Here is a 24,650-nt window from a genome sequence, read left to right as displayed (position 1 = left end):
GCTATGATGCCATCGCAGTTCGTCTCACCATGCTGCTGCGCTTGTCAGCGATCAACAGATTCTGAGCTGTAGCGGCTTCCAAATTGAGATTCGCGTTTTCCCCCTGAAGTATTATATACCTGCTTATGCTTACGGAAAGGCAGAAAGTTAAGAGGTAGGTCCTAATGCTGCATTCCTACTGGTTTTGCCGAACTAGAAATGGTCATTGTGCAGAAATTTAGCTAAATTCTGCTCCAAATCCCCGTGGCATCGTTACAGACAAATGTTCTTATTTACTAAAAACAGTAAATATATAGAAAATAACTGCTCCTTAGGTTGTATATGCTATAGTAACGGTGCAGCTCTGTGGTTGCTTGCTGAGAAGTAAATATGCTTTATAAGAATGCTACTGCAGCACAGGAAAAATCACGCCAATAATTCATTCAACCTATGAGCTGCTTCAGTGCTGTAGTAGGGAATAAGTCACCTTGTGCTGCTGCCTGAATTCCTGACATGAGTCCCCTGGCTCTTTGTAGGGAGATGGCATGGGCTGTTAGGATCTTATGTTGCAAAATATAATTGATTCGCTGTTATCTTTTAAGGCATTTTTTAACTGTGATGATACTGGCAATATTGAGTATCATGTGGGAATCCTTACAACCTTTTAACACATATACTGTTTTTGGAAAGCAGTAAAGAAATGTTTACAATTGTTTCTTTCCTCTCTCCAGCTTTCACTCTGATTCCTGTGCATGCTGCATATCTGGCAGGGAAATCTTACCATCAGTTCATACCGTGTGGTGGTGTCTACTTTAATGAAGCCTGACATGACTTTGGAATCACAAATATATTTTTAAGAATGAAGAATCAAGTAAAATGAATGTGTTGTCATCATGTTTTTAGGCTCCATTTACTTTCTTCGCCTCCTGAAGGGCAGTACTGGTCACTGCAAGAACCACTCTAAATATTCTGTATCTGCAGTCCTAAGATCTTGTAGTCAAACAAAGCTACAGGCATTTTTCTTTGCAAAGTACCTGAGAAATCCCTGTGTTGTTTCTCATTCCCATGGAGCCATTCAGTCATGGAGGTTCTTTTCCTGTAAGGTATGCCATTTGAACAAATCTTTCCGCCCAGTCGATCCTCAAATCCTTGTGTAGAAGGATAGAGAAGACCCTAAATACGGTAGTTCATAGATAGAGATCTCACATCCTTTTTTCTTGATGGGCAGAAATCCTCTTCCATGTGCAAACAAAGTGAGGTGCACTGACAATCTTTGTGTTTCCACAATGTTTACGTTTACGATGATACCTTCTGTTCTGAAGGCCAAACTAGAAATGACATTAATAGTATAAATGCAGTTTAAGTACACTTTTTGGTATTTAAAGAGCAGCAATGGAAGCCTGAGCAGCCTTAGGACTGTGGAGGCTGAGAATGGGGATTAATACTCCCTCTGCCTGCCATGATCCTGACAAAGATCACATCTCCAAAGCTGCTACTTGCAGCTTGCAAGGGAAACCATCAATAGCAGCAATGAAGACTTCCCTTGAAGTACAAATAGCACCTTTGGAGAGGCAGTACTTTGGGGAGTGTGACAGAAAGAGAAATAACCCCCAGCCCCAGCCCGTATGATCTCAAGGCTTATTGAGTATCCCCAAGATTGAAAAAAAATTAATTACGTTCACATGGTTAACATGCTTAGTGTGCTCCTGACTTAACCCCCCCTGTCATTTAGTATACAAAATAGTATTGGCCAAATTGCTGCAAGGCCAAGTTGAGCATAGTTCTACAACGCATGACAGAGAATGCCGTTCCTACTTAATAGAACTTGGCTTTTTGTGGCTTGTTTTGTACCAGGATCTTCTAGAGTCAGAGCAGGAGAACTGGAGAGCTTGTTCAGCAAAATATATGGCTATGACAAAGAGGATCAAACGAAGATTAGAAGCTTATTATGACAAGTATTCATCCAGTCTGAGCAGCCCAGTGGTAAGAAAATACATGGGGGGAGCACTCCACAAGCAGGGAGCCGCTGCAGAAAAGGCCCATTCTCATGTTGCCACCCTCCGGACCTCTAACAGAGAAGCCACACGAAGAAGAGACTCATATGAAGATTGCAGGGTCTGGGTCGGTTTATTTGGGTGGAGGCAGTCATTGAGGTATTGTGGTCCTAAGCCATTTGAGCATTTTAAACTGGGCCTGGAAATTAACTGGCAACCAGTGCAGTTGGGCCAGGATTGGCAATATAGGTTCAAACCATCTTGCTCTGGTGAGCAACCTGGCTGCTGGATTCTGCACCAGCTGAAGTTTATGAACTTTCTTCAGAGGCAGCCCCACATACAGCGCGTTGCCTTATTACCAGAGCATAGATGACAGAAGTTCAGCTGTCCTTGTCCTTATAGAGGCACAGCTGGGACAGCCCCATGACATGTTGAGACAGCCCCATGGTTGTCATGGCAACCATGAGGTCCTGAGCCAGTCACCTCAGCATGGATGCATAGCTGTCAACCCTCCCTGCTGTTTCCCAATGCTATAATAAGGGAATTTCCCGCAAAAAAGGGAAGGGTTGACAGTTATGTGGATGTTGAAGTCCCCCAAAGCCAGCACCCAGGGAGATTGCTAGGCAGTGAGGTGGGCAGTAAGCCAGCAGAATCTGTCTCCATTGTTCAATACCGGGAACATATACTCTAGATCCCTCCCCCACAACAGGATATAGAGAGATAATGTCTATAGATCACAGCAACTCCCCCTCCCCGACCATCAAATCTGCCCTGATGCTGCCCTGAGTACTCAGGTGGGCATAGCTGGGTGAGATCAGTTCCATCCTGCTCACCCACCCAGGTCGCAGTGATACAGACCAGATTGACCTGATTGAAATGGTGTTTCCTGCTTGGCAGGGGGTTGGACTGGATTGCCCTTGTGGTCTCTTCCAACTCTATGATTCTATGACCTCCTCATCCATAATCAGATCACGGAGAGGGAGGTCTTATTCAGAGCTGACCTGGCATTCAGCAACAGCAGCCGCAGACCCAAGGGCTGGCTGACAAGACAACCGGAATTCTCCAGGTTGGAGGAGGGGCTGGCACATGGCTCAGTCACTAACAGCCTGTGCCTTGTGCCCCTTATCTAACCTACACCACCTCCCACACCATACTTTCCCATATCCTGAACCGCTGTGTTTTGCCCCAGCTCCTCTCATCCCAGACACATCTCTCCTCCCTCAATAAAAAGAAACAACAATAACCACCACCACCACCCCACACTCAATTTAAAAACAATTAAAACCTTCCAGCAGCCTGGGTTGGAGGAGAGAATGACCCTGCCTATGGCCAAATATCTGGGGATGCACCAGTATCCCAATTGTTTCGTGAGTAATTAGTAATTAGGATAATTACATTAATAAACCTTATTTGCTGATGCTGATTGTTTCTTATTCTTTGTGTGTTCCATAAACTTCAAAAGAGTTCAGTTTGTTATGCAGAAGCTTCAGAAAAATATTTGGACTCCTAATGTGAGATTAAAACAAATTAAAAAATAAAAAATTCCTTCCAGTAGCACCTTAGAGACCAACTACTGGAAGGAATTTTCTATTTTGTTTTGACTATGACAGATCAACACAGCTACCTACCTGTAACTCCTAATGTGAGATGATGACCTAATTCTGCAGATTTTGTATTGGATTCATGTCTGTCTTCATTTTAAACAGATTAGGTTTGGCGAGTATGTTTACTTTGAAGAAAATGGCTGCATATTTCGTTCGAAGCTGGGAGAAGTAGGTATGAGTCCCTCTTGTTGCCCAGGGTGGTTTCTTTTTACTGTTTTCAGTATTTCCATGCACAGTTTTAGCAACAACAAAAACTGGCAGTCAAACCGAATTACAACAAAGAGTGGTTTAGCAATGTTTTGTGTCCTACCAGAGGTGGTGGTGGTGGTGAAGACTCTTAAGGCTACTGGACCTGGGAGATTTCAGCATCCATTCTATGACTTTCTTGTCTGAAGTAGTTTGGGAGTGCATGGTCTCCCTAACTACCACTGGCTCTCCACCCTTGGTGACTGGTGGACCCAGAAGATTTTCTGAGGGAGTTTCCCACTGCTTTGCCAAGGCTTCTGCCAAGGCTCTAACCACAGCCTGAGATAGGGAAATGACTCCAAGCTATCAATATAATTGTTCCCAAATATCCTTGATTCAATTGTAGAATCAAATTAGCGCCCTGATACAGTTTTGTGTTGGCTTCAGTCGTTCCTGATAGGATGGACCCAGTTGGTGCTGGGAGACTTCTGTTCTACTTCATGACCGTTGGCATATGAAGTGCCCAGAGTATCTATTCTGTCTTCTATGCTCTTCAGTATCTACATGAAATCAGTAGGCTGGCAGTTGTTCATATCTAAGAGCCATATGTTGGGCTTTGCTTCATAATCTGACACAGTACATTTGAAATAACCTAATTTTAGGGGCAAAAATCTGATGAAAAGGCCAGATGTAAAGTAATAAAGCTTTACATTTTGTCACGCTTTTCTTTTGTCAAAATTATTGGGTGGAATCCAGAGAGCCCCTCCTACAACTGGAAGGTATTTCTCCTTGTGTAAGAGGGATTCCCTATTTCTACCAATTTTCCCCAGTCTGACTGCAACCATTCAGATTGCATCCCACACCATTCCAGAGAGTCCTCTGTGCTTAAAAAGCCAGCCCACCCCATTCCAAGGGAATTTCCGCTGGGGTCGGCGGGCTTCTTGCTAGTTATGGAATCTTTATCACCTGGACAGTACAAATATTGCCATTAGTATTAGTTAAGATAGCATTATCAAGCAAATAAACAAGTAGCACAGTCTTATTCATTCAGCTGTGACAGTCCGTGTAATCCTATACATGTCTGCACGAAAGTAAATCTCTCTTAATTCAGTGGCACTCAGGTAAGTGGGATTTAGAGCTGCATTCTAATTTCGTTTGAAGAACTGGGACATAGATTTGTCATACCTAATTTGTTCCATGACTATCTTTAGCTGGATCAACGTTCATGTATACATTGCTACTTAATAAGAAAACACTGCATTTATAAAAAGCACAAAAAGTACACAGAAACAATAGCTGTTCTTTGTATTAGGTTTACAGTATTGCTTTTTCTTTCTTGCATTGTAGATGAAGGAAACAATGAAATATTGCTTAGTACAGAAGCACTACCATTTCCTAATTCCCTTATCCAGCGCATCCGAATTTGCCCAGATCATAGATATATGGCTGCTGCGATTAAAAGTGCACATTCTGAAGAGTCTGCGTGTATTGTTGTGAAATTAGATACATTACCCAAAGTGGAATGTATCATCCCAGATGTCTTTAGCTTTGGTAAGCTGTTAGCATAAACCTCTTTCCTTTGTAATGTAACATATCTCAGATGGAAGACCAGACTTCTATTATTGAATCTTCACAACATTCAGGTTTATCAGATGTTGCCCATGCATTTGTAATTTGTCTAAATAGATCCCTGTTTCAGCCTCCAAATAAAATAAAAGTTGATGATGGCATTTGTGTTGCTGGAAAGGAAATTTGTGTCACTTATAATGAGTGATGTCATGGGCATTGCTCAATAGGTACTTGCAAACAGGAGTAAGTTGGCTTGACAGGACAGGGTGGTAGCGAGGTGGGAGCTGCATGGATGCACAGGCAGGAGGTCAGATTAGGGCTGTGTGGGTGTATCGCAGAGCCAATCTCACTGCTGCTCTATCCCACCTTCGGACCATCCCAATAAGTGGCAGTGACATTGCTGTCAGGAGGGAGGAGGTGCAGCACTGCACCAATTGCTTTTGCTCACAGCTGCATCCTCAAAGCTGCCATGTTTACGCTAGCTGTGAGGAAACTTTAATATTCACCATGATGAAATATTTTGCATCAGGTGCTGGGGGGGAAGGAGCAGGAAGATTAAATTGAAGAAAGATGACTAGATCTAACTCAACAGTGAAAAACTATTACATGCTTATTGTGTAAGAGAAGGAAAGGTTCTAAGCCTGCACTGGTTATCTGTCGTTCTTCACATTAAATTCAAGCTTCTGGTCAGTGACTGAGATCCAAAGGGTCATACACAGACTACTGTGTGTGCTTGGAAGTTTTTTTTTTATTTTCACATTTTCAACTTGGCATAAATAAACACAATGGATTTCTCAAATTCCAAAACTAAAATCCTGGTTCCTTCCATAATTGCAAAAACACTAATTTGACTTTCCTTGCTCCCCCTCCATCCCCCAGAATGGGCTGCAAATGAGATTCTCTTCTATACCACCCAGAAGAACCTACAGTGTCGTCATGTGTATTTATGTGATTTTAATAAAAAACATTCTGAGCTTGTTTATACGGAACACGATACAAGGTAACTGAATATATTGAACAGTTTTCTCTCTGTGTGATCCATTTTGTAAGTAATGGGAAAATGTGGTTTGCTTTAGACAGGATCAAAACACTACTGTCAGTATGCAATTGGAGGTCTGAAAGAGGAGTACGTGGACCCAAAAATCATTTCTAGCTTAATATTAGGGGTGTGCACTGACCACAAGATTTTGTTTGGACCCTGGTCCCGCTCTTTGGAAAATGGGCTGCCTTGGTCAAAAGTGCTTTGGATGCTGTCTGATTTCATTCCCTCCCCATTGCTCTTGGGAAATCAAAATGTATATAGGTGGGGCAGCAGATCTTTGCCCATTCTATGTAATGGATATAAATTATTTGAAGAGTTTTATTATATGCCCTCTTATTCTTCTCCAGTGGCTGAATTGCAACTAATCACCAAACTTAAAACCATGGAGAAACCAGGTCTGAACAAAGACATTGGATTCTTATCTCATTATACATGACAAAGCTATCTTTAACCATCTCACCCCTTGCCTTTCCCTGTAAGACCCTGTAAAAATTGCAGTCATCAACAGGTTTTCCACACCTATCAGCTGATCACCCATTCCCACCACCCTTCTGAGTAATACCCCTCCCCACTCCCTCACTATATTTAAGGGTCTGGTGACTTCCGTTTCTGAAGAAGTGTGCATGCACACGAAAGCTCATACCAAGAACAAACTTAGTTGGTCTCTAAGGTGCTACTGGAAGGAATTTTTTTTTTCCAGACAAAACATAGCTAGTTCCTTATTTGCTCACAGGGCAAATGAATATAGGCTTGGATCCCGCCAGGTTACAGCTCAAGCAAAAGACCTTTTTGCTTATACAATGGAGGTCTCCTGATGTTGGCTGCTTCCCTACCTGCAACTGCAGCTCTCCCATTCCCCATACTGTATTAGGTACAATTCCCAAGCATCCCTCAATCCTCAGAAGCAGCTCATCATGAGGCATCTGCAAGGGAGTTGGGGAAGTCCTGTTTCATTCATAGAATTCTTCTCATTTCTTAGAATGCAAACCATATTGACTTGGTGCACTTATCTGTGTGCTGAAAGTAAGCACCAAGAGCAGGTTTTGATCGAATACTTGTGGGTTTTTTTTAGGGGGGGGGGAAACCCCAGAAATATTTCTTTTTCCTAAAAAGAAGGAAGTAAAGGTCAGCTTGTAGCTTTCTTGGAAGAGTTACAGTTCCATTGACAAAGAGGCTAATTTGCTGGGTTTTATGCATAAAAAGGTCCACAACTTCATAAGTCCTGTCCTGCATTAGTTTGTCTGTGCCCTGATTTTTAGTCCTTTGGAAAGAAAGCTGAATAAATTTTTGAACAACCTCTTGTTCTAATATTTATGTCTTGAATCATTTCTTTACCTTTCCTTCCATGAAGCTGACAATCTGCCTTTTCAAAAAGTTGTAAAATAGATTGTGGAGCCTAAATTCTACACATTACTGTACATGAGATAATGGTTTAAAATGAAACGCGAACCTGTAAAAATGAAACATGAAAATGTGAGAATTGCAGACTAAAAGAGAACCTTAAACTCCAGTGTTACGCAAGGAACAAACTGAATGCACTCAGAGATAGATAGATAGATAGAGGACTGGATCCATTCTTATTTGGATTTAGTTCCCACTGAAATCAGTGGACTTAATTCATGACAATTTGTCCCATTGATTTCCTTGCCACCTATGTCCAACTAAGTCTTTATCCAACCCAATATACTTTTCATGTATTGTTAGATATGGATGTGGCTTGCAAAGTTCCTCAGTGAAAGTAATATACAATGATTAAATATTTTGAAAGATTTCATATTCTGGAGTAGATGTCAAGCTATGGTACTTGCTATGCACATGCAAAAATGTGATGATGTAGTCATGACAGGGAAAGGACCAGAGCTCAGAAGCAAAAGGTCCCAAATTCCAAAGCATCTCCAGTCAAAAGCTGCATTGCCCTGGGGGTAATCAGTCAAAGGCCACATGCCAAAAGTGTGCAGCCCTTAAGCCAATGAGATGGAGCCAAAGCAAAAAGTGGGCGAGACAAACTGCTGGGGGAGGGACAGAGGACTCCTGCCAGAGATCTGAACTGATTGTTTGCCAAGAGGCAAATACAGCCCCACTGTAGATCAGCAAATAGGAATCTGCTTTATTGAGTGAGACTTTATCCCTAGACTCATGTTACTGTAAATGGCAATGGGTAGCACCCCCCACACCCTTTTTGGAAACTTCTGTTATCCAAATATCTTGGCTATCTCTACTGGTGATGTTTGCTAATAGTTTGTTGTTTCCTTGCAGATATTTTGTGGATCTCTACCGCACAAAAGACAAGCGCTTTCTGACTATAAACAGTAACAGCAAGAATGCCTCTGAAGTGTGGTTGGTTGATTCCCACCACCCTTTTAAGTCTCCTGTTCTTGTGCAACAACGAACAGAAGGAGTCATTTACCACGTTGAACACAGAAACGATGAGTTGTACATTCTTACTACATATGGAGACCCAGTGGGATACAAGGTATATAGGCAGAGGCGGAGCTAGCTGCTCCAGCACCCGGAGTGGCTCACATGCTGTGCACCTGGGGGCAGGGGCTAGTCACCTGTGGGGGTGGGGCGAGCATCCCAGGGGGCGGGGTGAGCATTCCGGGGGGCGGGGGTGATGTTCCCCCCCCCCGAGATGACACCTGGGGCGTACTGCGCCCACCACATCCCCCTTCCTCCGCCAGTGGGTACAAGATGCTGATATGCAAGTAAGTGTTTAGGTTGCTTCAAACTTCTAGTAGCAACAGATCCAAACTATTCAATATCCCCCCCCAAAAAAATTTTTTTAATACTTTTAAAAGTCCATATATGGCTTTCAGGTGCATGGGTTGGGCATGGTCCCTAACATGTATCCTCCTTTCCTCCACCCAGCTTACATGCACTAAAAAAATGGGTCAGGGGGGAAAAATCATTCAGAGGAGACATCCAGCCATTGGAATGGAATACACTTTAAACTGAGTGAGCCCAGCTGGACTTCTGGATTTTGTAGTGTTGTGTTCTAGACACCTTCATTATTATAAAGATAGGGTGAAGTAAGGATAATGAGATGGTAGATTCCCTTACCATGTTGGATGGCTTTAAAAGAGGATTGGACAAATTCATGTAGGATAAGGCTGTCAGTGGCTACTAGCTGTGATAACTGCATATGAATACCAGCTGCCGGGGAGAACAAGTGGGGAGAGTGCTCCTGCGCTCATGTCCTGCTTCTTGATTTCTTGTAGGCATCTGGTTGGCCACTGTCAGGACAGGATGCTAGACTAGATGGTGCTTTTGTCTGCTCCAACAGCCCTCTCCTTATCTTCTTCATTACTTGGAAATGTAATAGAGAAAGCAAGCAAGCAGGGGTGCAATGTTTAGTTATTGATCAGTTAAATTAGTTAGTCTTTGGATTGACTTAAAAATGCTTTCTATACATTTAGAAGAATAGAGTGTAAATTAGTAGATGCTTTCAGTACAATGGGCACTTAGGATATGCATGTTTCAAAAACACAAGCTCTGGGGGGAAAATGTAATAATTTGACATTACTAATGACAAGCATCATAATTCATTTCCCCACAAGTTTTCAATTTATTTTGAAGTTTTATTGTGGTTTTAATTGTTTTTGGTTATTTAGAAACTGATCATTCTGCCCCCACCCCCGTAACTCTTAACAGCACAGCAGTCACTTAGCACACTGAGGCAAACATGAACAAGGTTATATCCTTCATGTGAAGCAATGCTGCATCATTCTATAGACCTTCCACTTTATTTATTTTATTTAGTCCTTTAAAAACTGGTTGGTTGAATTTTAAAAGCAGCAAATGGATATCCCTTCTCCAGCAAAACTACACAATCCCATTCATTCCTTGAATAGCACCCTCACGGTAGGTTGGTGCTAGTTCAAGTACAGTACAGACATATGAAATAATTCTATATTTTTGTTATTATGTATTTCAAAAAGATGGCTCTGAAATTCCACTGAAGGAGCTTCTGCTACTATTTCCTATTCTCTTTCATAAAAAGCAGAAGAGTTTTCGACCTCCAGGGTTAGTATAGATCTATCACAGTTTCCATCATTAAATTCGCTTTCATAGTATACATTGTTCTAGAAATGCAATTCTGTCAATTTCCACTCCTTAGCTCTGGTGCCCTCGTGGACTCCATTTCATCTTTTTATTGTCCTTCCTGCTGAGATATGTGGAAGCTTATAGGAAACACTGTAAAATAGTTGAAAAGAAATATAAAGTATTGCTCAGCTGGGCACTTTCTTGATTTATGGCTGGTACTTGAGGAGAAACTGAAAACGTGTTACTTGGTTGGTTATTCCTTCTTTTGTTGCATTACCCTCAAATGATCAAAATTTAACATCCATATGCAGTATACTGTATATACATGACCTCCTGCTACAGAGGACAGTGGGAGAGAGATTATAGGTTTACCATTTCATCTGAAGACGAGTAGGAACATACTTGTTCAGATGCCATGAAGCAACTAAGCACTACCTCTCTGGAATATCCAGAACTGTCAGGGGTAACATCACACTAAGCTGCTAACATGTCACCTATTGCTACTGTAAGGATATTAGTAGCTGGGGAAAAGATCAGCTTTCTGAAAATGTTTGCATATTGCATAATTTCCATTTTTTACATGTAGGTGTTTGGACTCTTCTTTGTTTTGTAGCTAATGAAAGCTCCACTTGACTCATGTGGTTTGGAGAACTGGCTGTCCATTTACACAGTGAAAGAAAGTACCAAATTAATTGACTTAGAGATGTTCAAAGACTACTGTGTTGCATTTCTGAAGTTCTGCGGTCATCTGTATTTAGATATTTTTTCTTTTGTGTCAAACTCAGTTCACAACGTTAAGGTAAATGTTTTGCTTTATACACCCACCCACACATTTTTAAGCTTAGTATTTTATTGCTCAAGGTTAATGTATAAATTAAGGGCAAGTTGTAGTTTGAACTTGGTTTATTCAGATGCCTCCAGGGATACAGAAAAAAACTATAATATAATCAAGGTAGCATAAATCAGGGGTCCCCAAATAAAGGCCCGTGGGCCGCATATGGCCCACGCAAGCCAATTATCTGGCCCCTGACGACCCCTGACGCCGCCCGCTCTTACCGGCGCAGCGCGGCTGCCCATCTCTGGGTTGGCGCAGCACCCGAAATAGCTTGCATACATGCGCAAGCGTCATTTTTGGCACAGTGCAGTGCTGGAAATAGCTTTTGCGCATGCGCAAGCGTCATTTCCGGCACACTTCCGGGTCTGTGGAGGACCGTGCACACGTGCACAAGCTATTTCCAGTGCTGTGCCATGGCGGGAAAAGCTAGCGCACGCGCATATGGGCGCGCACTCCCCTGCCCTCCGGTCCGCCACGCGGTCGGCACCGGAGGAAACAGCCCGAGGCAAGGTAAGTTTGGTGGCCCCTGGCATAAATGATACACAAGGCTTTTTTAAAGCCAGAACTCTCCGGAACTGAGTTCCGGCACCTCTCAAGTGGGCGCCTTTGCCATTATAAGAGAACACAGGAGGTGTTCATGGTGAGTTCCGGCACCTCTTTTTCAAGGAAAATAGCATTGGTTGTGCGTTTCATACAGCCTTATAGTGCTGACTGCAAGGGTGATGAATTATAGTGTGGGAAACAGTATTTCGGAAAGTAATCATTTTAGATAATAGTAGATCTAGAAACAACAAGAACAAAACATTGTAACTGCAGTTGTACAACCACTTACCTGGAACTAAACCTCATTGAACTCAATTGAATTTACTTCTGACTTTCTAAGGATACTGAGGGAATGGTTATCACCATTATGGAATTACCTTTTGTTTCTGTAGCTCTTGCATTGCAGATTTTTATGCTGTGAGCATATAGGATAACAACTACATTGTGCTGCCATTAGCCTTGGTTAAATGGTTGCTTATAGTATCAGCCTGTTAGGCGGTGACCCAAAAGTCCTGAGCCCCCGCCCCCACTTTTAAAGTGTGTTTTTACTTTGCTTGTAGGGCTGCTACCCAATTCTGGTTCAATGATGGAATAAAGTCCAATTGACTAATGAACAAGATGATCATTTTAAAAGCTTTATTTTAGAAGTTGTTTTTAATAATGAAATGGAGGACGTTGTGCTGTTGATTGTAAAAATAATCAGTTGCTCCCCCAGATTTGTCTCTGTGGGACAGTTTTGGAGCTAGCAAAATGTAATACTGAGGTCCACCGCCAAGGGCCTTCTGGCGGTTCCCTCACTGCAAGAAGTGAAATTACAGGGAACCAGGCAGAGGGCCTTCTCGGTAGTGGTGCTCGCCCTGTGGAACGCCCTCCCATCAGATGTCAAAGAAATAAACAACTACATGACATTTAGAAGACATCTGAAGGCAGCCCTGTTTAGGGAAGTTTTTAGTGACTGATATTTTAATGTATTTCTAATCTTTTGCTGGAAGCCGCCCGGAGTGGCTGGGGAAACCCAGCCAGATGGGCAGGGTAGAAATAAATTAGTAGTAGTGGTATTAGTATTAGTATTAATAGCACAGCTTTTTCCTAAATGCTTATTTTCAAAGCAAAACAGTGTTTCAAAATATTGGTTGGTTTTTTAGCATAAATGAAAAACCATTAGTGGTTTAGCTTACATACATAAAAAGTGAATCCTTATACCTGAACCTTGATTTATTTCCATAGTAAATTTCTGCATACGGTGTTGACGTAACCCTATATAAATAACTCTTTTAATTAACTGAAAAGCCTCATTTGTCTAAGATTAACTCTATTAGATAAAATTGACCACATTTCCTTCTTTAAAGCATAACTTTGTCGATCCAGGCTTTCTTTTGAACTTTATAAATCAAAGGACAAAAGCTCTGTCTCTTAAAAACCTTAGGCTAACTCCTGCCTTAAAACTCAGTTATCTGAAAATATTTCAAAATTTCACTTAGCATACTTGCAATAAAAGGGTAAACTTACGCACTCCCCAACCATTCTCCTAATTGTAGCATTCAAGTTAAATATAGTACCCATTTTGTAGGATTTTCTAGACTTTTTAGAATGATCCTCTTCAGGTTTTAATCAATTACACGGAGTGCGGTTTTTCTGTGTAAAGCTTTTTGACTCTGACTGCCACAATTCCCAAAGCCTTTATCAACCTACTAACCAGAACTCCTTAAAAGAAAGTAAGCAGTGGGTAAGAGACCCTGCTGCTCTCAGAGAATGAATCCTGATTCTTTTCATTTCTAGGAGTGTTAAGTCTTAAAACATAATAGCCCTGAGTTTCTGAGTGTAGCTGTGCCAAAAAAATGATTTTGTTCTTCACAGTGGCTAGCGCTGGGAATAGAGTCAGAGGCAAGGATTCTAAGTGGCTGAGCTCTGCAAAGCCGATGCATGGCCTCAGCGCAATAACTGACGTTGACTTGGCTGCATTTCAAGTTGGATAGAGTGAGAGAGCAGACAGAGGGGGGGAGAAGAAAGATTTTCAAAACTTCCAAATTATACAGGGGTGCCAGGGGTCGGTAAGACAAACATCCCTAAAACAGATACATAAGCATCACAATGGCTGTGTTTTCTTAATGCCAATATTATCGTTTTTAAAGGTGATTTGATTGCTTTGCTCGCTCCCTTTGTTTCAAAACAACGTAATATTCTGTTTTCCACTTGCATTATTGTTGAACCTCATTAAGCAGCTTTTAAGGAAGGGGGAAAGTTAGCTAAATTGTTGCCTTCATTGTCATACTGTTTCTTTTGACTTTTCCCCCCTCTTAATTTACAGAGAGGAAGGGAGGGGGGCGGGGAAGCAACTCCTGGCAAACACATATGCCAAAGTTAATTAAGCTTGAAGTTTGAATCCTTTCATCAGAGGGGAAGCCTGGGATTCAGTTATGTAGAGAAAATCTCAAAGACTGGGGAGGGGGGTATTACTAACTGGTTTTTTTTACTCCCAGCTACCTGCCTGGGCCTGTTCATTTGAATTGGATCCTCATCCTGAGTACACCGCCAGCACTTTCTACTTTTGGCTCATCTCCCCAGTTCAACCTCCAGTACGTTTTGCATATTCATTGATGAAAAACAGCCTTATTGAGCACACTGAGCAAGAGGTGCCAGTTACAATGAATTGTCACACTGTACGATTAGAAGCTAAAAGCAAGGTAAGACTTTCTGTTCTCTTCCTGCCCTTTTTAAAGCAGCAACTGGAAGGAAAATAGAAATTGACACCATATAATGGCCTCTAGATGTGCATATTCACTAGACCTGTGAGTGTTTCTTTTCAGCCCTGCAGAAAGAGATTCGGGAAGTTTAAATTTGCTTTTTTTCCTGTTTTTACTTTTTGAGAATATTGAAGGTGATGGTGTTATTTCTTTAGGCAAGAGAGAATGTCATGGCACACGAGACTTACTGATTGTCTCTTATCACATTAATACTTGGTTTATCCTGCTGGAAGAGAAGGACAGCTTGACATCACCTGCTCCTACTATAAATAAAAATAAAAACAACCAGAAACAAGTAATGTGTGACAGCAAATAATATTCATGCAGAAATCCCCTCCCACAATTTTTTCTCGTGTGTGTTAAATCTTTATGAAATGCAAAGGAGAGTAAAGTAACTTGACTTTTTCAGTCACACAGGGGAAAATACATCTCAAACTTACAAGCTTTAAGATAAATATAAATGTATATAGAAATGTTAAGTTTATAACAAAAGCTTTGCTGCTGCACTAAGTGCTAAGCCGCTCAGGTCATAATACAGATGGGTATCATTAGAGGGTGCAGGAGGAGCCAGTTGCTTTCATGGTTTATGGATTTCTCAGGTGTTGCATTTAAATGAGTTTTTATGCTCCACATTGGTAAACGAACCCAGTGGCAGGCTAATCTCCGTTTCATTTGTCAAGAGTGCTTTTGCGCAAAGTGCCAAGGAATTACTGTAATAAGAAAAACATGTTTAAAATATATAATTGAAGCCTTTGTACCTGTGTATTCCTTGTGAACTCTGAAACATCCTTTAATGCAAAATACTCCCTCATTTTCAGGATGAAACTTGCGTGCCAATTACAGTTTTTCATAAAGCCAATTCTAAAGAGCTGCGCAGGATGCCACTTCTGGTTCATGTATATGGAGCTTATGGCATAGACTTGAACATGAGCTTTAAAGCAGAAAATTTGATGCTAATCAAGGATGGGTGGATATTAGCATACTGTCATGTTAGGTAAGATCTATACACTAAAAGCCACTGTCTTGTGGCTTCTGTTGCTTGTGAAAATGTGATTGATATATTCTTAATGCTTGAAGTTTTCCTTTTGACTGTAAAGTTTCCCATTCCATTTGCAAACAATTTCTTCCTAAATTTATGTTACCTACTATTTACTGATAATTTCTTAAAGTTTCTGTTGCTTAGATGAATTCAGTTAAATTCAAGGGATGAAAATGCAGCTGTTTCAGTTCTTTGGCTTAGTGCAAACTGATTGGATTCTTGAAAGCCTTTTTGAGATCTTTCATACTATTCCTGTGGTAGCTTCCACTACATAAGGCTTTTCTTTCACCATGTCATATAAAATTATATTCTGATATTGTATTAGCCTTGTGGTGATTTACATTCACCTAAAAACAAATAATGAGGGATATATTTACCACCAAAAAAGTCACTTTAGGTGTTTTTAAACCTATCCCATTAACTAATTTTTCTGTCTCTTTTTTGTGGCAGCATATAAAGAGGACTTTCAGCTGTTCCACATAGTTCTAAATAATCGATACAGCAGCTGAAAATAATTCAAAAGAAAATAGTTTCTCTCTCTCCCACTCTCTCTGCATGTTTTTGTAAAACAACAAAATAAGCAATAAAATGTAGTTAGGCAAATCATTACTGGTTATTTTTTGTGACATCATAGTTAATACATAGCATATCTCAGGATGCCAGGTCCTCAACTCAGTTTCGATGGAATTTACAAATATAACACATAAATATATAAAAGGTCATATTCTCTCCCCCCCCCCTTTGTTATAACACAGCACGGAAGTAAGCCCAATTTGTTTCAGTGGAATTTACCGGTAATTCCCTATATGTGTTCTTGGGATTGTGGCCTTGGGCTGCCCTTGGTTTCAATAGGGGGGGTGAATATAAATCATTTGGAAATTTATTCTGTGCCAGCCTTTTTAAAAGAAACAGAATTTGTGCGGAAGCAAAACAATGAAAAGGAAAGGCCCCAACGTTACTCAGAAGTGGGCACTAGCCTGAGTAAGGCAAGCTTCTTTTTGTACTTCTGCTATGATATGGGACTAGTGGGTCTCAGTCTGTGTGCTCTGTGAGTCCAAACAACCCCTGGAGCTCACCGATCTGAAATTTCATCAGAAGTACAAATGACTCCCGTATCTGCTTCCCCTCCTTCCACATAATGTTTAAACAGGCTTTTCACCATCTTAACCTTATTTCCAAATCCGAAAACTGCTCTGGGTGGTAGGTCTTACCAGTAAATTTATAAATGCCATTTGCTTGATTGTATTGTTTCAAGAATGTGGGCAAGTTTATACCTCTTTCCTAATTAGCGAACCTGACCTAAGGTATTGAAAAATCTGTGCAGAGTTTAGGCAAAATAAAATAAAATACAATCACTGTAAAATGATACTTTGCTTTCAGAACAGTTTTAAGAATTTTGCATTGCCTTGAAGTGAGTGAGTGAATGAATGAATGAATGAATAAGTTTTCTTCAGAATACTAAATGTAATGGGTTGGGTCCAGCTGAGCTCTTCCGTGAATGGAAGTCCTTGCATTTCCAAAGAAGCTTTAAGCAAAGGCTTGTAGGGACAAAAGAGGGAGTGACAGTGCTTGCCAATTTAGGTTGACCAGGTGTCTTACTTTACGGAGAACAGATTTCTGTTTGAAAAGCTGCCCATTCCAAGTTCAGTTTAATGTTTAAAAAATAAGAAGGGAGAACAGTTAGCTCCTAGACAACAGACTAAGGAGACACATAGATCACAGTCTCTCCAACAGAGAGAGACTCTCTGTTTTTTTGTATTTCTGCTGAAATTGTTGTGATCATTTCTGAGTTTGCATACATAAATATTAGCATATGCACATTTTATGCAAATCAGTGCCCTCTTTCACCCTCTCTTTCGACATGCACTTCCCATTTTTCAGTGATGCGTAAATAAGCACCCTATGCTGGTTTCCACCTGCAGCCCTCTGCCCCACCTCCCATTTTCTTCCAGGGGTTTCCCTGGTCCTCTGAAGCAGGTTTTCAGGGCATGGAAAAGGAAGAAAGGACCTGCAAAAATTGCCCTGCCCCCTTTCATATGCAAAAGTTGACCGCACTCACACATGGATCTGTGGATCTAGCTGTTTTATCACTTCTTTAGCTGTAAATGTTTGACAAAAACACGTGAAAACTTTAAATAGACATCAAAGCACATGTATTGGCCCATTTATGACATAGGAGGGCTTCCATATATATTAGAAAATGATGGTTGTCTTTTAAGAGATTTGTAACATTTCTCTATTGGTTTCATTGTTGTTTTATTTGTCAGAGGTGGAGGAGAGTTAGGCCTGAGATGGCATAAAGATGGCAGTACGACAAAGAAGCACAATGGTATTCAAGACCTCCAGGCCTGCATAAAGTTGTTACATGAACTGGGATATTCTCAGCCAGCGCTTACAGCACTGATGAGTGTGAGTGCCGGAGGGGTTCTTGCAGGAGCTCTCTACAATAATGATCCTCACCTTATCAGAGCTATGGTTTTACAGGTGAGATTACTACTACTACATTTCATTCCACTCAAGTGCAAAGGTTTTTGCAGGCCTCCTACCCCTGCTTAAAGATCAGAGTGAAGGGGACTTAAAAGGGAAGTGAGAAGAGACTTGCAAAAGCTTTTGCAAGTCTCCCTCTCTTCCCTTTTAAGTCTCCAGCCTCACTCTGATCTAAAAGTGGAGGTAGGGGTCCCCTCAAAGGCTTTTAAGATGGCAGCAAAAAGGAATTTCCCCATCTCTAGCTTAGAGGCTAGATCACCATGCCGACAAAGGTCCGTATAGTTAAAGCTATGGTTTTCCCAGTAGTAATGTATGGAAGTGAGAGCTGGACCATAAAGAAGGCTGATCGCCGAAGAATTGATGCTTTTGAATTATGGTGCTGGAGGAGACTCTTGAGAGTCCCATGGACTGCAAAAAGATCAAACTTATCCATCCTTAAAGAAATCAGCCCTGAGTGCTCACTGGAAGGGCAGATCCTGAAGCTGAGGCTCCAGTACTTTGGCCACCTCATGAGAAGAGAAGACTCCCTGGAAAAGACCCTGATGTTGGGAAAGATGGAGGGCACAAGGAGAAGGGGCCGACCGAGGACGAGATGGCTGGACAGTGTTCTCGAAGCGACTGGCATGAGTTTGGCCAAACTGCGGGAGGCAGTGGAGGATAGGGGTGCCTGGCGTGCTCTGGTCCATGGGGTCATGAAGAGTCGGACATGACTGAACGACTGAACAACAGCTTAGAGGGTCTGCACCGGGTGTTGGACCAGAGAGACAGACTTATTATTACATATTTATTAAATTTATATACCGCCCTATACCTGCAGGTCTCAGGGCAGTTCACAGGATAAAATCATGATATAAAAACACAAAATACATAATCAAAATAAAAACAAGAACAACCCAATAAACCCTGCCCCCCACACCCCAATAACCACCTTGTTGTCCAGTGGCATCCCTGGCCCAGGGAGCCTCTGGCATGGTGTTGGAGTACTTCAGTATCCATATAGAGGTTGCCACTGAGACGCCTTGGGACTTCATGGCCTCCATGGCGTTGCCTCAAAGGGTCATCAGCCCAACATGTTTGGCAGGACACACTGTTGGTGTAGTTTTCACTCCCAAGTGGTATGAGAAATGGACCGCAGATTGGGGTGGGGTTGGGGGTGCAATGCACACCCTTGTCATGGTCGAATCATAACATGGTGAAGTTTGAACTAGTTGCAGCAATTTCCCCATTGTAATGGTGGTGGGCCTGTTCCAGGTGTTTTCCCTTCAGAGACTGATGGCACCTGTGGGGTTGCTGAATACTCTGGGGATCTTGCAGCAAAGGTAGTTGACGATCTTATTGAAGGCCTGGTTTTGCTATGGATAACAACAACATCAACAACAGCAATATATTTATATGCCACCCATCTGTCTGTGTTGCCCAAGACACGCTGCGTGGCTTCTAACAATTATACCAAGATGGAACAGGCATTGTGGTTATTTAAAAGGGCTTACAAGGATCTCTCCAAAGTGGGTGAATGGGCAAATGAAATTCAGTAAGCAAATGAAAAATATTTCTCCTCAGATGTGTTAACCATTAATATACATGAATATACATAATATACTACTGATTTCTTACAATGACCTCATTAGAGGACCTGGTTAGGTACACTGGGAAATATCAGCAGGCTTACATATTATATCAAGTTTTTTAAAAATTTTATATAGTTAGTTTTTTGAAGTTGTGGGGAAAAAACGTTCATTTTATTCACAGGCCCCATTCCTGGATGTTTTAAATACAATGTTGGACCCTCATCTTCCCCTAACTATTGAAGAACAAGAAGAATGGGGTAATCCTTTGGTTGATGAGACTTGCAAGGAGTATATCCAAAGCTACTGTCCCTATCAGAATATTAGGCCAGAGGTACCAGTTCATCTATTCTTAATACTACAAAGTGCATTTCAAGCAACTGGGGGGTGGGTGGGAATGAATCTCAATAGCAGTTTTTACAGTGCAGACAGGTGTGTTTTTTTAGGAATGGTTGTGATCCAAGCCAAATTAAGAACCATCAATAAGATGATACTAAGAAAGTGTTTTAGGCTGCGGATCTGTGCATGCTTACCTAGGAGCCCTATCAAAAGCAATTAAACTAACTTCTTAGTAACATAGCTAGAATTGCCCTGTAACTCTTCATACATACATACAAACATACATAATTTTATCTGTATGACACCTTTCCACAGTTCAAACCATGCTCAAGGCAGCATACAACATGAAAAAATACACAAGACATGTGCAATCCCTAGCAGAAAGTCAGTTCACAGGCAAGCCCAAATTATCCAGGCTCCTTTACAAAGTAATGAGATCAGATATACAGTAAGCCTAAGTAGAGAGAAAGCAAGATTAGGAGAGAAAAAAGCACCACATCACATCCTTAACATAACACATCTCTCAGTTGTGTTGAAAGAGAGAGGAGGATGAATTGCAGCAGCGATGGGCTGGCAAGATTTTCCTTTTGAGTTTCTTTCCAGTCTCAGTCAAACAATATGTTTACAGGGGAGTTTTAACAGAAAGCAAGTGCAGTGCTTTACTAAGTCACAGATAAAATCTTTTCATAATTGTCAAATATGACTGGCATGAGTGGTTTCTTCATCTATATAATCAAATCTGTGAAATGCTTCTCTCCTGCTGACATTGCAGAGCTACTTCCACCCAGTTAAAAATTAATTGCTGCACAGTAACTCCGTCCTGCTAACTCAGACATTTCCTCTCCTCCCCAACCCCCCTCCCTTTGCTCTAGAATTATCCTTCTGCTTTCATCACAGCCTCTGAAAACGATCAACGCATACCTCTGGCTGGGTTATTAAGATACATTTGTAAACTTAGAAAAGCTGTACAAGCTTTCCATGCCCAAGACAACTGCACAAAACTGAAAGGTAAAATTAGAAATCTGTGATTAGCTGAATCATTATATGAGAAATTGTTGCAATGGAAGGACTGTTGCCCTGATCCAACAATAACATGCATATGTACAAATATTTTTGTCCAAGCTGAATTCTTGCAACCTCTGAGCAAGAGCTATGCATACACAACATTAAATAAGAGCTCTGCAGTTGCATCAACGTCTTCTTCAAGGGACGGGGGGTGGGGGGGTCTAGATTCAGTGTTCAGCTTCCTTCCCCACCCCTCCATTCCAAACAGATTATTGGTACCACTGAAAGATCCATTTCGGGTCAGATCAGATTCTTTTCCTGTTCCTTTTTTGCACATACATTACAAAACAACTGAAGCAAGAACTACTTTAGGACTCTTGTGTGACCTGGCTCAAGGCTTCAGTTCCTCCTGAGTAAACAAAGAAGGGTGATGGCTGGATCTTAAGTCACAGTCATGGTGGTTGAAGGGCTGGGTCATGAGGGCTGAAATGCTCAGTTGAGATTACATGGACAAACAGGAGTTTCATCAGATGGGCAAGATGATGAGGACACACTTTTTACAGAGAAGCAGATTAAATCAGACCAGCACACCTTTTGACCAGAAGCTCGATAAATCTCCCAAGTCCTAATGCATTCTTTGCCTTAAAGTGCATCACATGGAATGGGTATTATGATAATTGTCCTGGCAAAACCAGCATCTGGTTTGTTTGTTTGTTTTTATTACGGGATAAATGATCAAAATGAGTTTATATTACGAAAGTGTTTTGGAGCAAACAGGTACAGGATACCTTCAAAATATTCCATCCCCATCAGTCATTAAGCATAAAGGGTTGTGCCAAAACAATGAATTTACTTTCATCACCAGCAGAGTATATACAGGTACTTGTTTCTACAAGAAAAACACAGCTTCTCCCCCCACTCTTGCCTCATCCTTTGTTGGCTTTTTCTGCTTGTTTCAGGACTTCAGATGCCTAATATTCTCTTAGATGTTCAACCAGGAGGCAGTCATTGTGCTCCATCTTGGGATGATTCTTTAAATCAGGTACCCTCACTGTGCTCTTTTTTGCAATTAACAAGAGAAACAGCACAGATCAGTGCTATACACTGTGGAGATAATTGCTCTCATGTTGTGAGATAAAAACCGAAACTTCAAGGGTCGTGAACATTTGAGGAATAATATGTATGCATGTAGTGTTTGTGATTCCCAAATAACCATCTCAAATCTGCACACCACCACTTATCTACCTACCACCATCTCTCCTGTGGTCTCTACACACAGGACCAGCCTTACCATTAGACAGAATGAAGCAACCGCTTCAGGTGGCAGATGTTGTGGGGACAGCAAAAGCACCCCCAGCCGTTCCTCCTGAGCCTGCCAGCCATTCCCCTTTGTTGCCATATGGCCACTCCTGCCGGCCCTAAGCTGGCCTGCTACCTCAGGTGCATGGGGGGATGCTATCCTATCACCGATGTGGAAGTGAAATTCAGTTGTCAGTCCAGGTGGTAAGGGGACGTCCTGTTGTAATTCATCTCAGGCAGCAAAATGTATTTGACTGGCCATGTTTGCATGCATCGCCTCTCATTTCTCTCCCTAGTGACTTACTGGGGGGGGGGGGACGGAAAACCCTGGAGGGGGTTTAGCATGTATCCTGGAAGGTTAAAGAGAAGACTGAGCAAAACAGTTGAAGTGGGTGAAGCCATTCATAAGCACAGGTGTTTGGTGGCTGTCCATTTTAAGCTGAATGCCCCAAAGTCACTTTGAATGGGCAGGAGCAGCTGTTATGTGAATTGGTCAATATAAGCTGATTTTGAGCCCAGTAGCTACCTAGATCAGATGTTAAAAGAGCATTTGCTTGTGTATGACATAAACGCTTCTCGTGCTTTATTAGTGTAGACATATTTTAATAGTTCTGCTTTCTACTTGAGTGTTTCATAAATAATACTTTTCTCCATAATAAATAAGAGGTCCCTTGTTGGAAAAAAGAGACTCTGCACCTCTTTTTCCATGAATGGAGACGCCTTCTATTCACGACGCACCAATTTTGGATATCACCCAGCAGTAAAAAAAATGCTTTATCTATTTAAAAAAAAGTAATTGGTCATCATCCAACCATAGAATCCTACAGATGGCATTTACAATTCACAAGCCAGATTGTCTTCCCTAGCATCTAGCATCTGTTTTGGGGGACTGGGGTGGGCAGAGGTCTGGATTCAGCCATTATCCTTCCACCCCAAAAGCTGATTGGTACTGTTGAAAACAGGCTGACTGCACTGTGCAAGGATTGAGCTTCTTAAGTCATACAGGTATACTGCAAATTCAGCAAGGAAGATCTTCCACTTTAATTCCCCCAACACTGGTAGCAGTACTCCTATGGGCTTCTTACTATGTATATCAGAAACATTGCTATACATACCCATGCATATATATGTTTTTGCTAATTATTTATTAATTTAGCTCTTTTGTACCTCTGCAAACAGTTCTTGGGAGCCTTCTTTTTTTTTTGCTGAAAACAATCAATTAGAACAAAACACGAAGGAATTTCAGCATACGAAAAAAGCAACGTGCAAAAAATTTTAATTCTTTGTTGCTTTCCCCCTGCACAGTTGAATTCAGCTTGTCTACTTACCATAGAGTGCGTACACATGAGCAAGACACTTTCTTCATCCACTGGCTACAGTGGGAAGAAGCAAAGCAATTTCGAAAGCATTTTTGTGACACCGGCTTCAGACTTGTCGCTGCTGTTCTAGTCACAAGCTGTGCTATACCTGACAGTAATGCTCAATTCACAGGAAGCTTTTCTGATCTCAGTGAAAAGCCCATTACAACAGCTGCCATTTTATAAAGAGAATTGAGCAGGAAGAACTCTGATTACTGTACAGACTGCAGGAGAATCCACATTATTATACCCAATGTTACAGGAGCACGAATTGCACTGGGAGGGAGCAGCAATAGAGTGGGGAAAGAGGGAGTTAAACTTCTCTGAAATGTGCAAAGTGCTATGAAGTGTCTGCTGGTTTTTTCACAGTGAAATGTTTTCCATTGTTTTAGGCTTCGACACAACTAGCATTTTTGTACAAGGAGCTTGGACTTGAGAAACGCCAGTAACTCTGCAAAGCTGGAATTTTTCTCCCAATTCCTAAAGCCAGTGGAAATAGTTTTGATGCAATAAGAAACTATTTAAACTAATTTTCTATTTAAAACGGGAATGATAAATTGTTTAAAATAATCTATGGGGTTATTTTAGAATTGGCTAAAGTATTCCAGAGTAATTTTTCATGAATTTGTAATTACATATTTTTTCTTAAAAACTGAAAACCCTGTATACCTCCAAATGTCTTTTTTTTTTTTTTACAAAATAAAAAGTGTGTTTACCTGAATTAATTTTATCACACCTTCCGCAAGGTCATTCACAATAATTTCTCTCTCTCTTACATCATAGATATTGGTTTATGTTACAGATGTATGGTGTATTACTATTGCTACAAGTTTGTCGTGGCCTCTGGCTAGAACAAATAAACACATGAGCTGAACAATGTAAAAGAACAATTGCAAATCATGGAATACAAAATCATAGAAACCAAAAACAAAACAGTAAAAAAAATAACTAAAATATCGTAGAGGCCAAAAATCAGTAAAGAGGGCAAGCTTACCTCCCTAGGCAAGGTATTCTACAA

At 41.2% G+C, this 24,650-nt stretch overlaps 1 protein-coding gene across 2 annotated transcripts; it reads left to right on the top strand.

Moving 5' to 3' along the window:
- The first annotated feature begins 688 nt into the window (after positions 1-688).
- PREPL (prolyl endopeptidase like) lies at positions 689-24,306 on the top strand. Of its 2 annotated transcripts, XM_033144893.1 has the most exons (14): positions 689-1,082; positions 1,834-1,962; positions 3,680-3,749; positions 5,111-5,314; positions 6,212-6,332; positions 8,631-8,847; positions 11,032-11,217; positions 14,277-14,480; positions 15,359-15,534; positions 17,847-18,063; positions 19,816-19,965; positions 20,843-20,978; positions 21,935-22,017; positions 24,025-24,306. In XM_033144893.1, the coding sequence occupies exons 1-14, from the start codon at positions 873-875 to the stop codon at positions 24,079-24,081; spliced, it is 2,160 nt and encodes a 719-aa protein (XP_033000784.1). In that variant the 5' UTR covers positions 689-872; the 3' UTR covers positions 24,082-24,306. The 2 variants fall into 2 exon arrangements, with proteins under 2 accessions (XP_033000784.1, XP_033000783.1); XM_033144892.1 differs by lacking the exon at positions 24,025-24,306 and having other exon boundaries at positions 21,935-22,581.
- Positions 24,307-24,650: the final 344 nt, after the last annotated feature.

The sequence above is a fragment of the Lacerta agilis genome, chromosome 3 (assembly GCF_009819535.1).
Source record: "Lacerta agilis isolate rLacAgi1 chromosome 3, rLacAgi1.pri, whole genome shotgun sequence".
Classification (NCBI taxonomy): Eukaryota; Metazoa; Chordata; class Lepidosauria; order Squamata; family Lacertidae; genus Lacerta; species Lacerta agilis.
The sequence above is the reverse complement of the archived record's forward strand: the minus strand, read 5'-3'. Positions and strand labels throughout refer to the sequence as shown.

Bases quoted from the DNA above. Each gene is read 5' to 3' on its own strand.
- PREPL (XM_033144892.1), top strand. From the start codon at position 873: ATGTTTTTAGGCTCCATTTACTTTCTTCGCCTCCTGAAGGGCAGTACT. The intron at 11,218-14,276 runs GTAAATGTTTTG...TTTTACTCCCAG, and splicing joins ACTCAGTTCACAACGTTAAG to CTACCTGCCTGGGCCTGTTC. The intron at 15,535-17,846 runs GTAAGATCTATA...TTTATTTGTCAG, and splicing joins TTAGCATACTGTCATGTTAG to AGGTGGAGGAGAGTTAGGCC.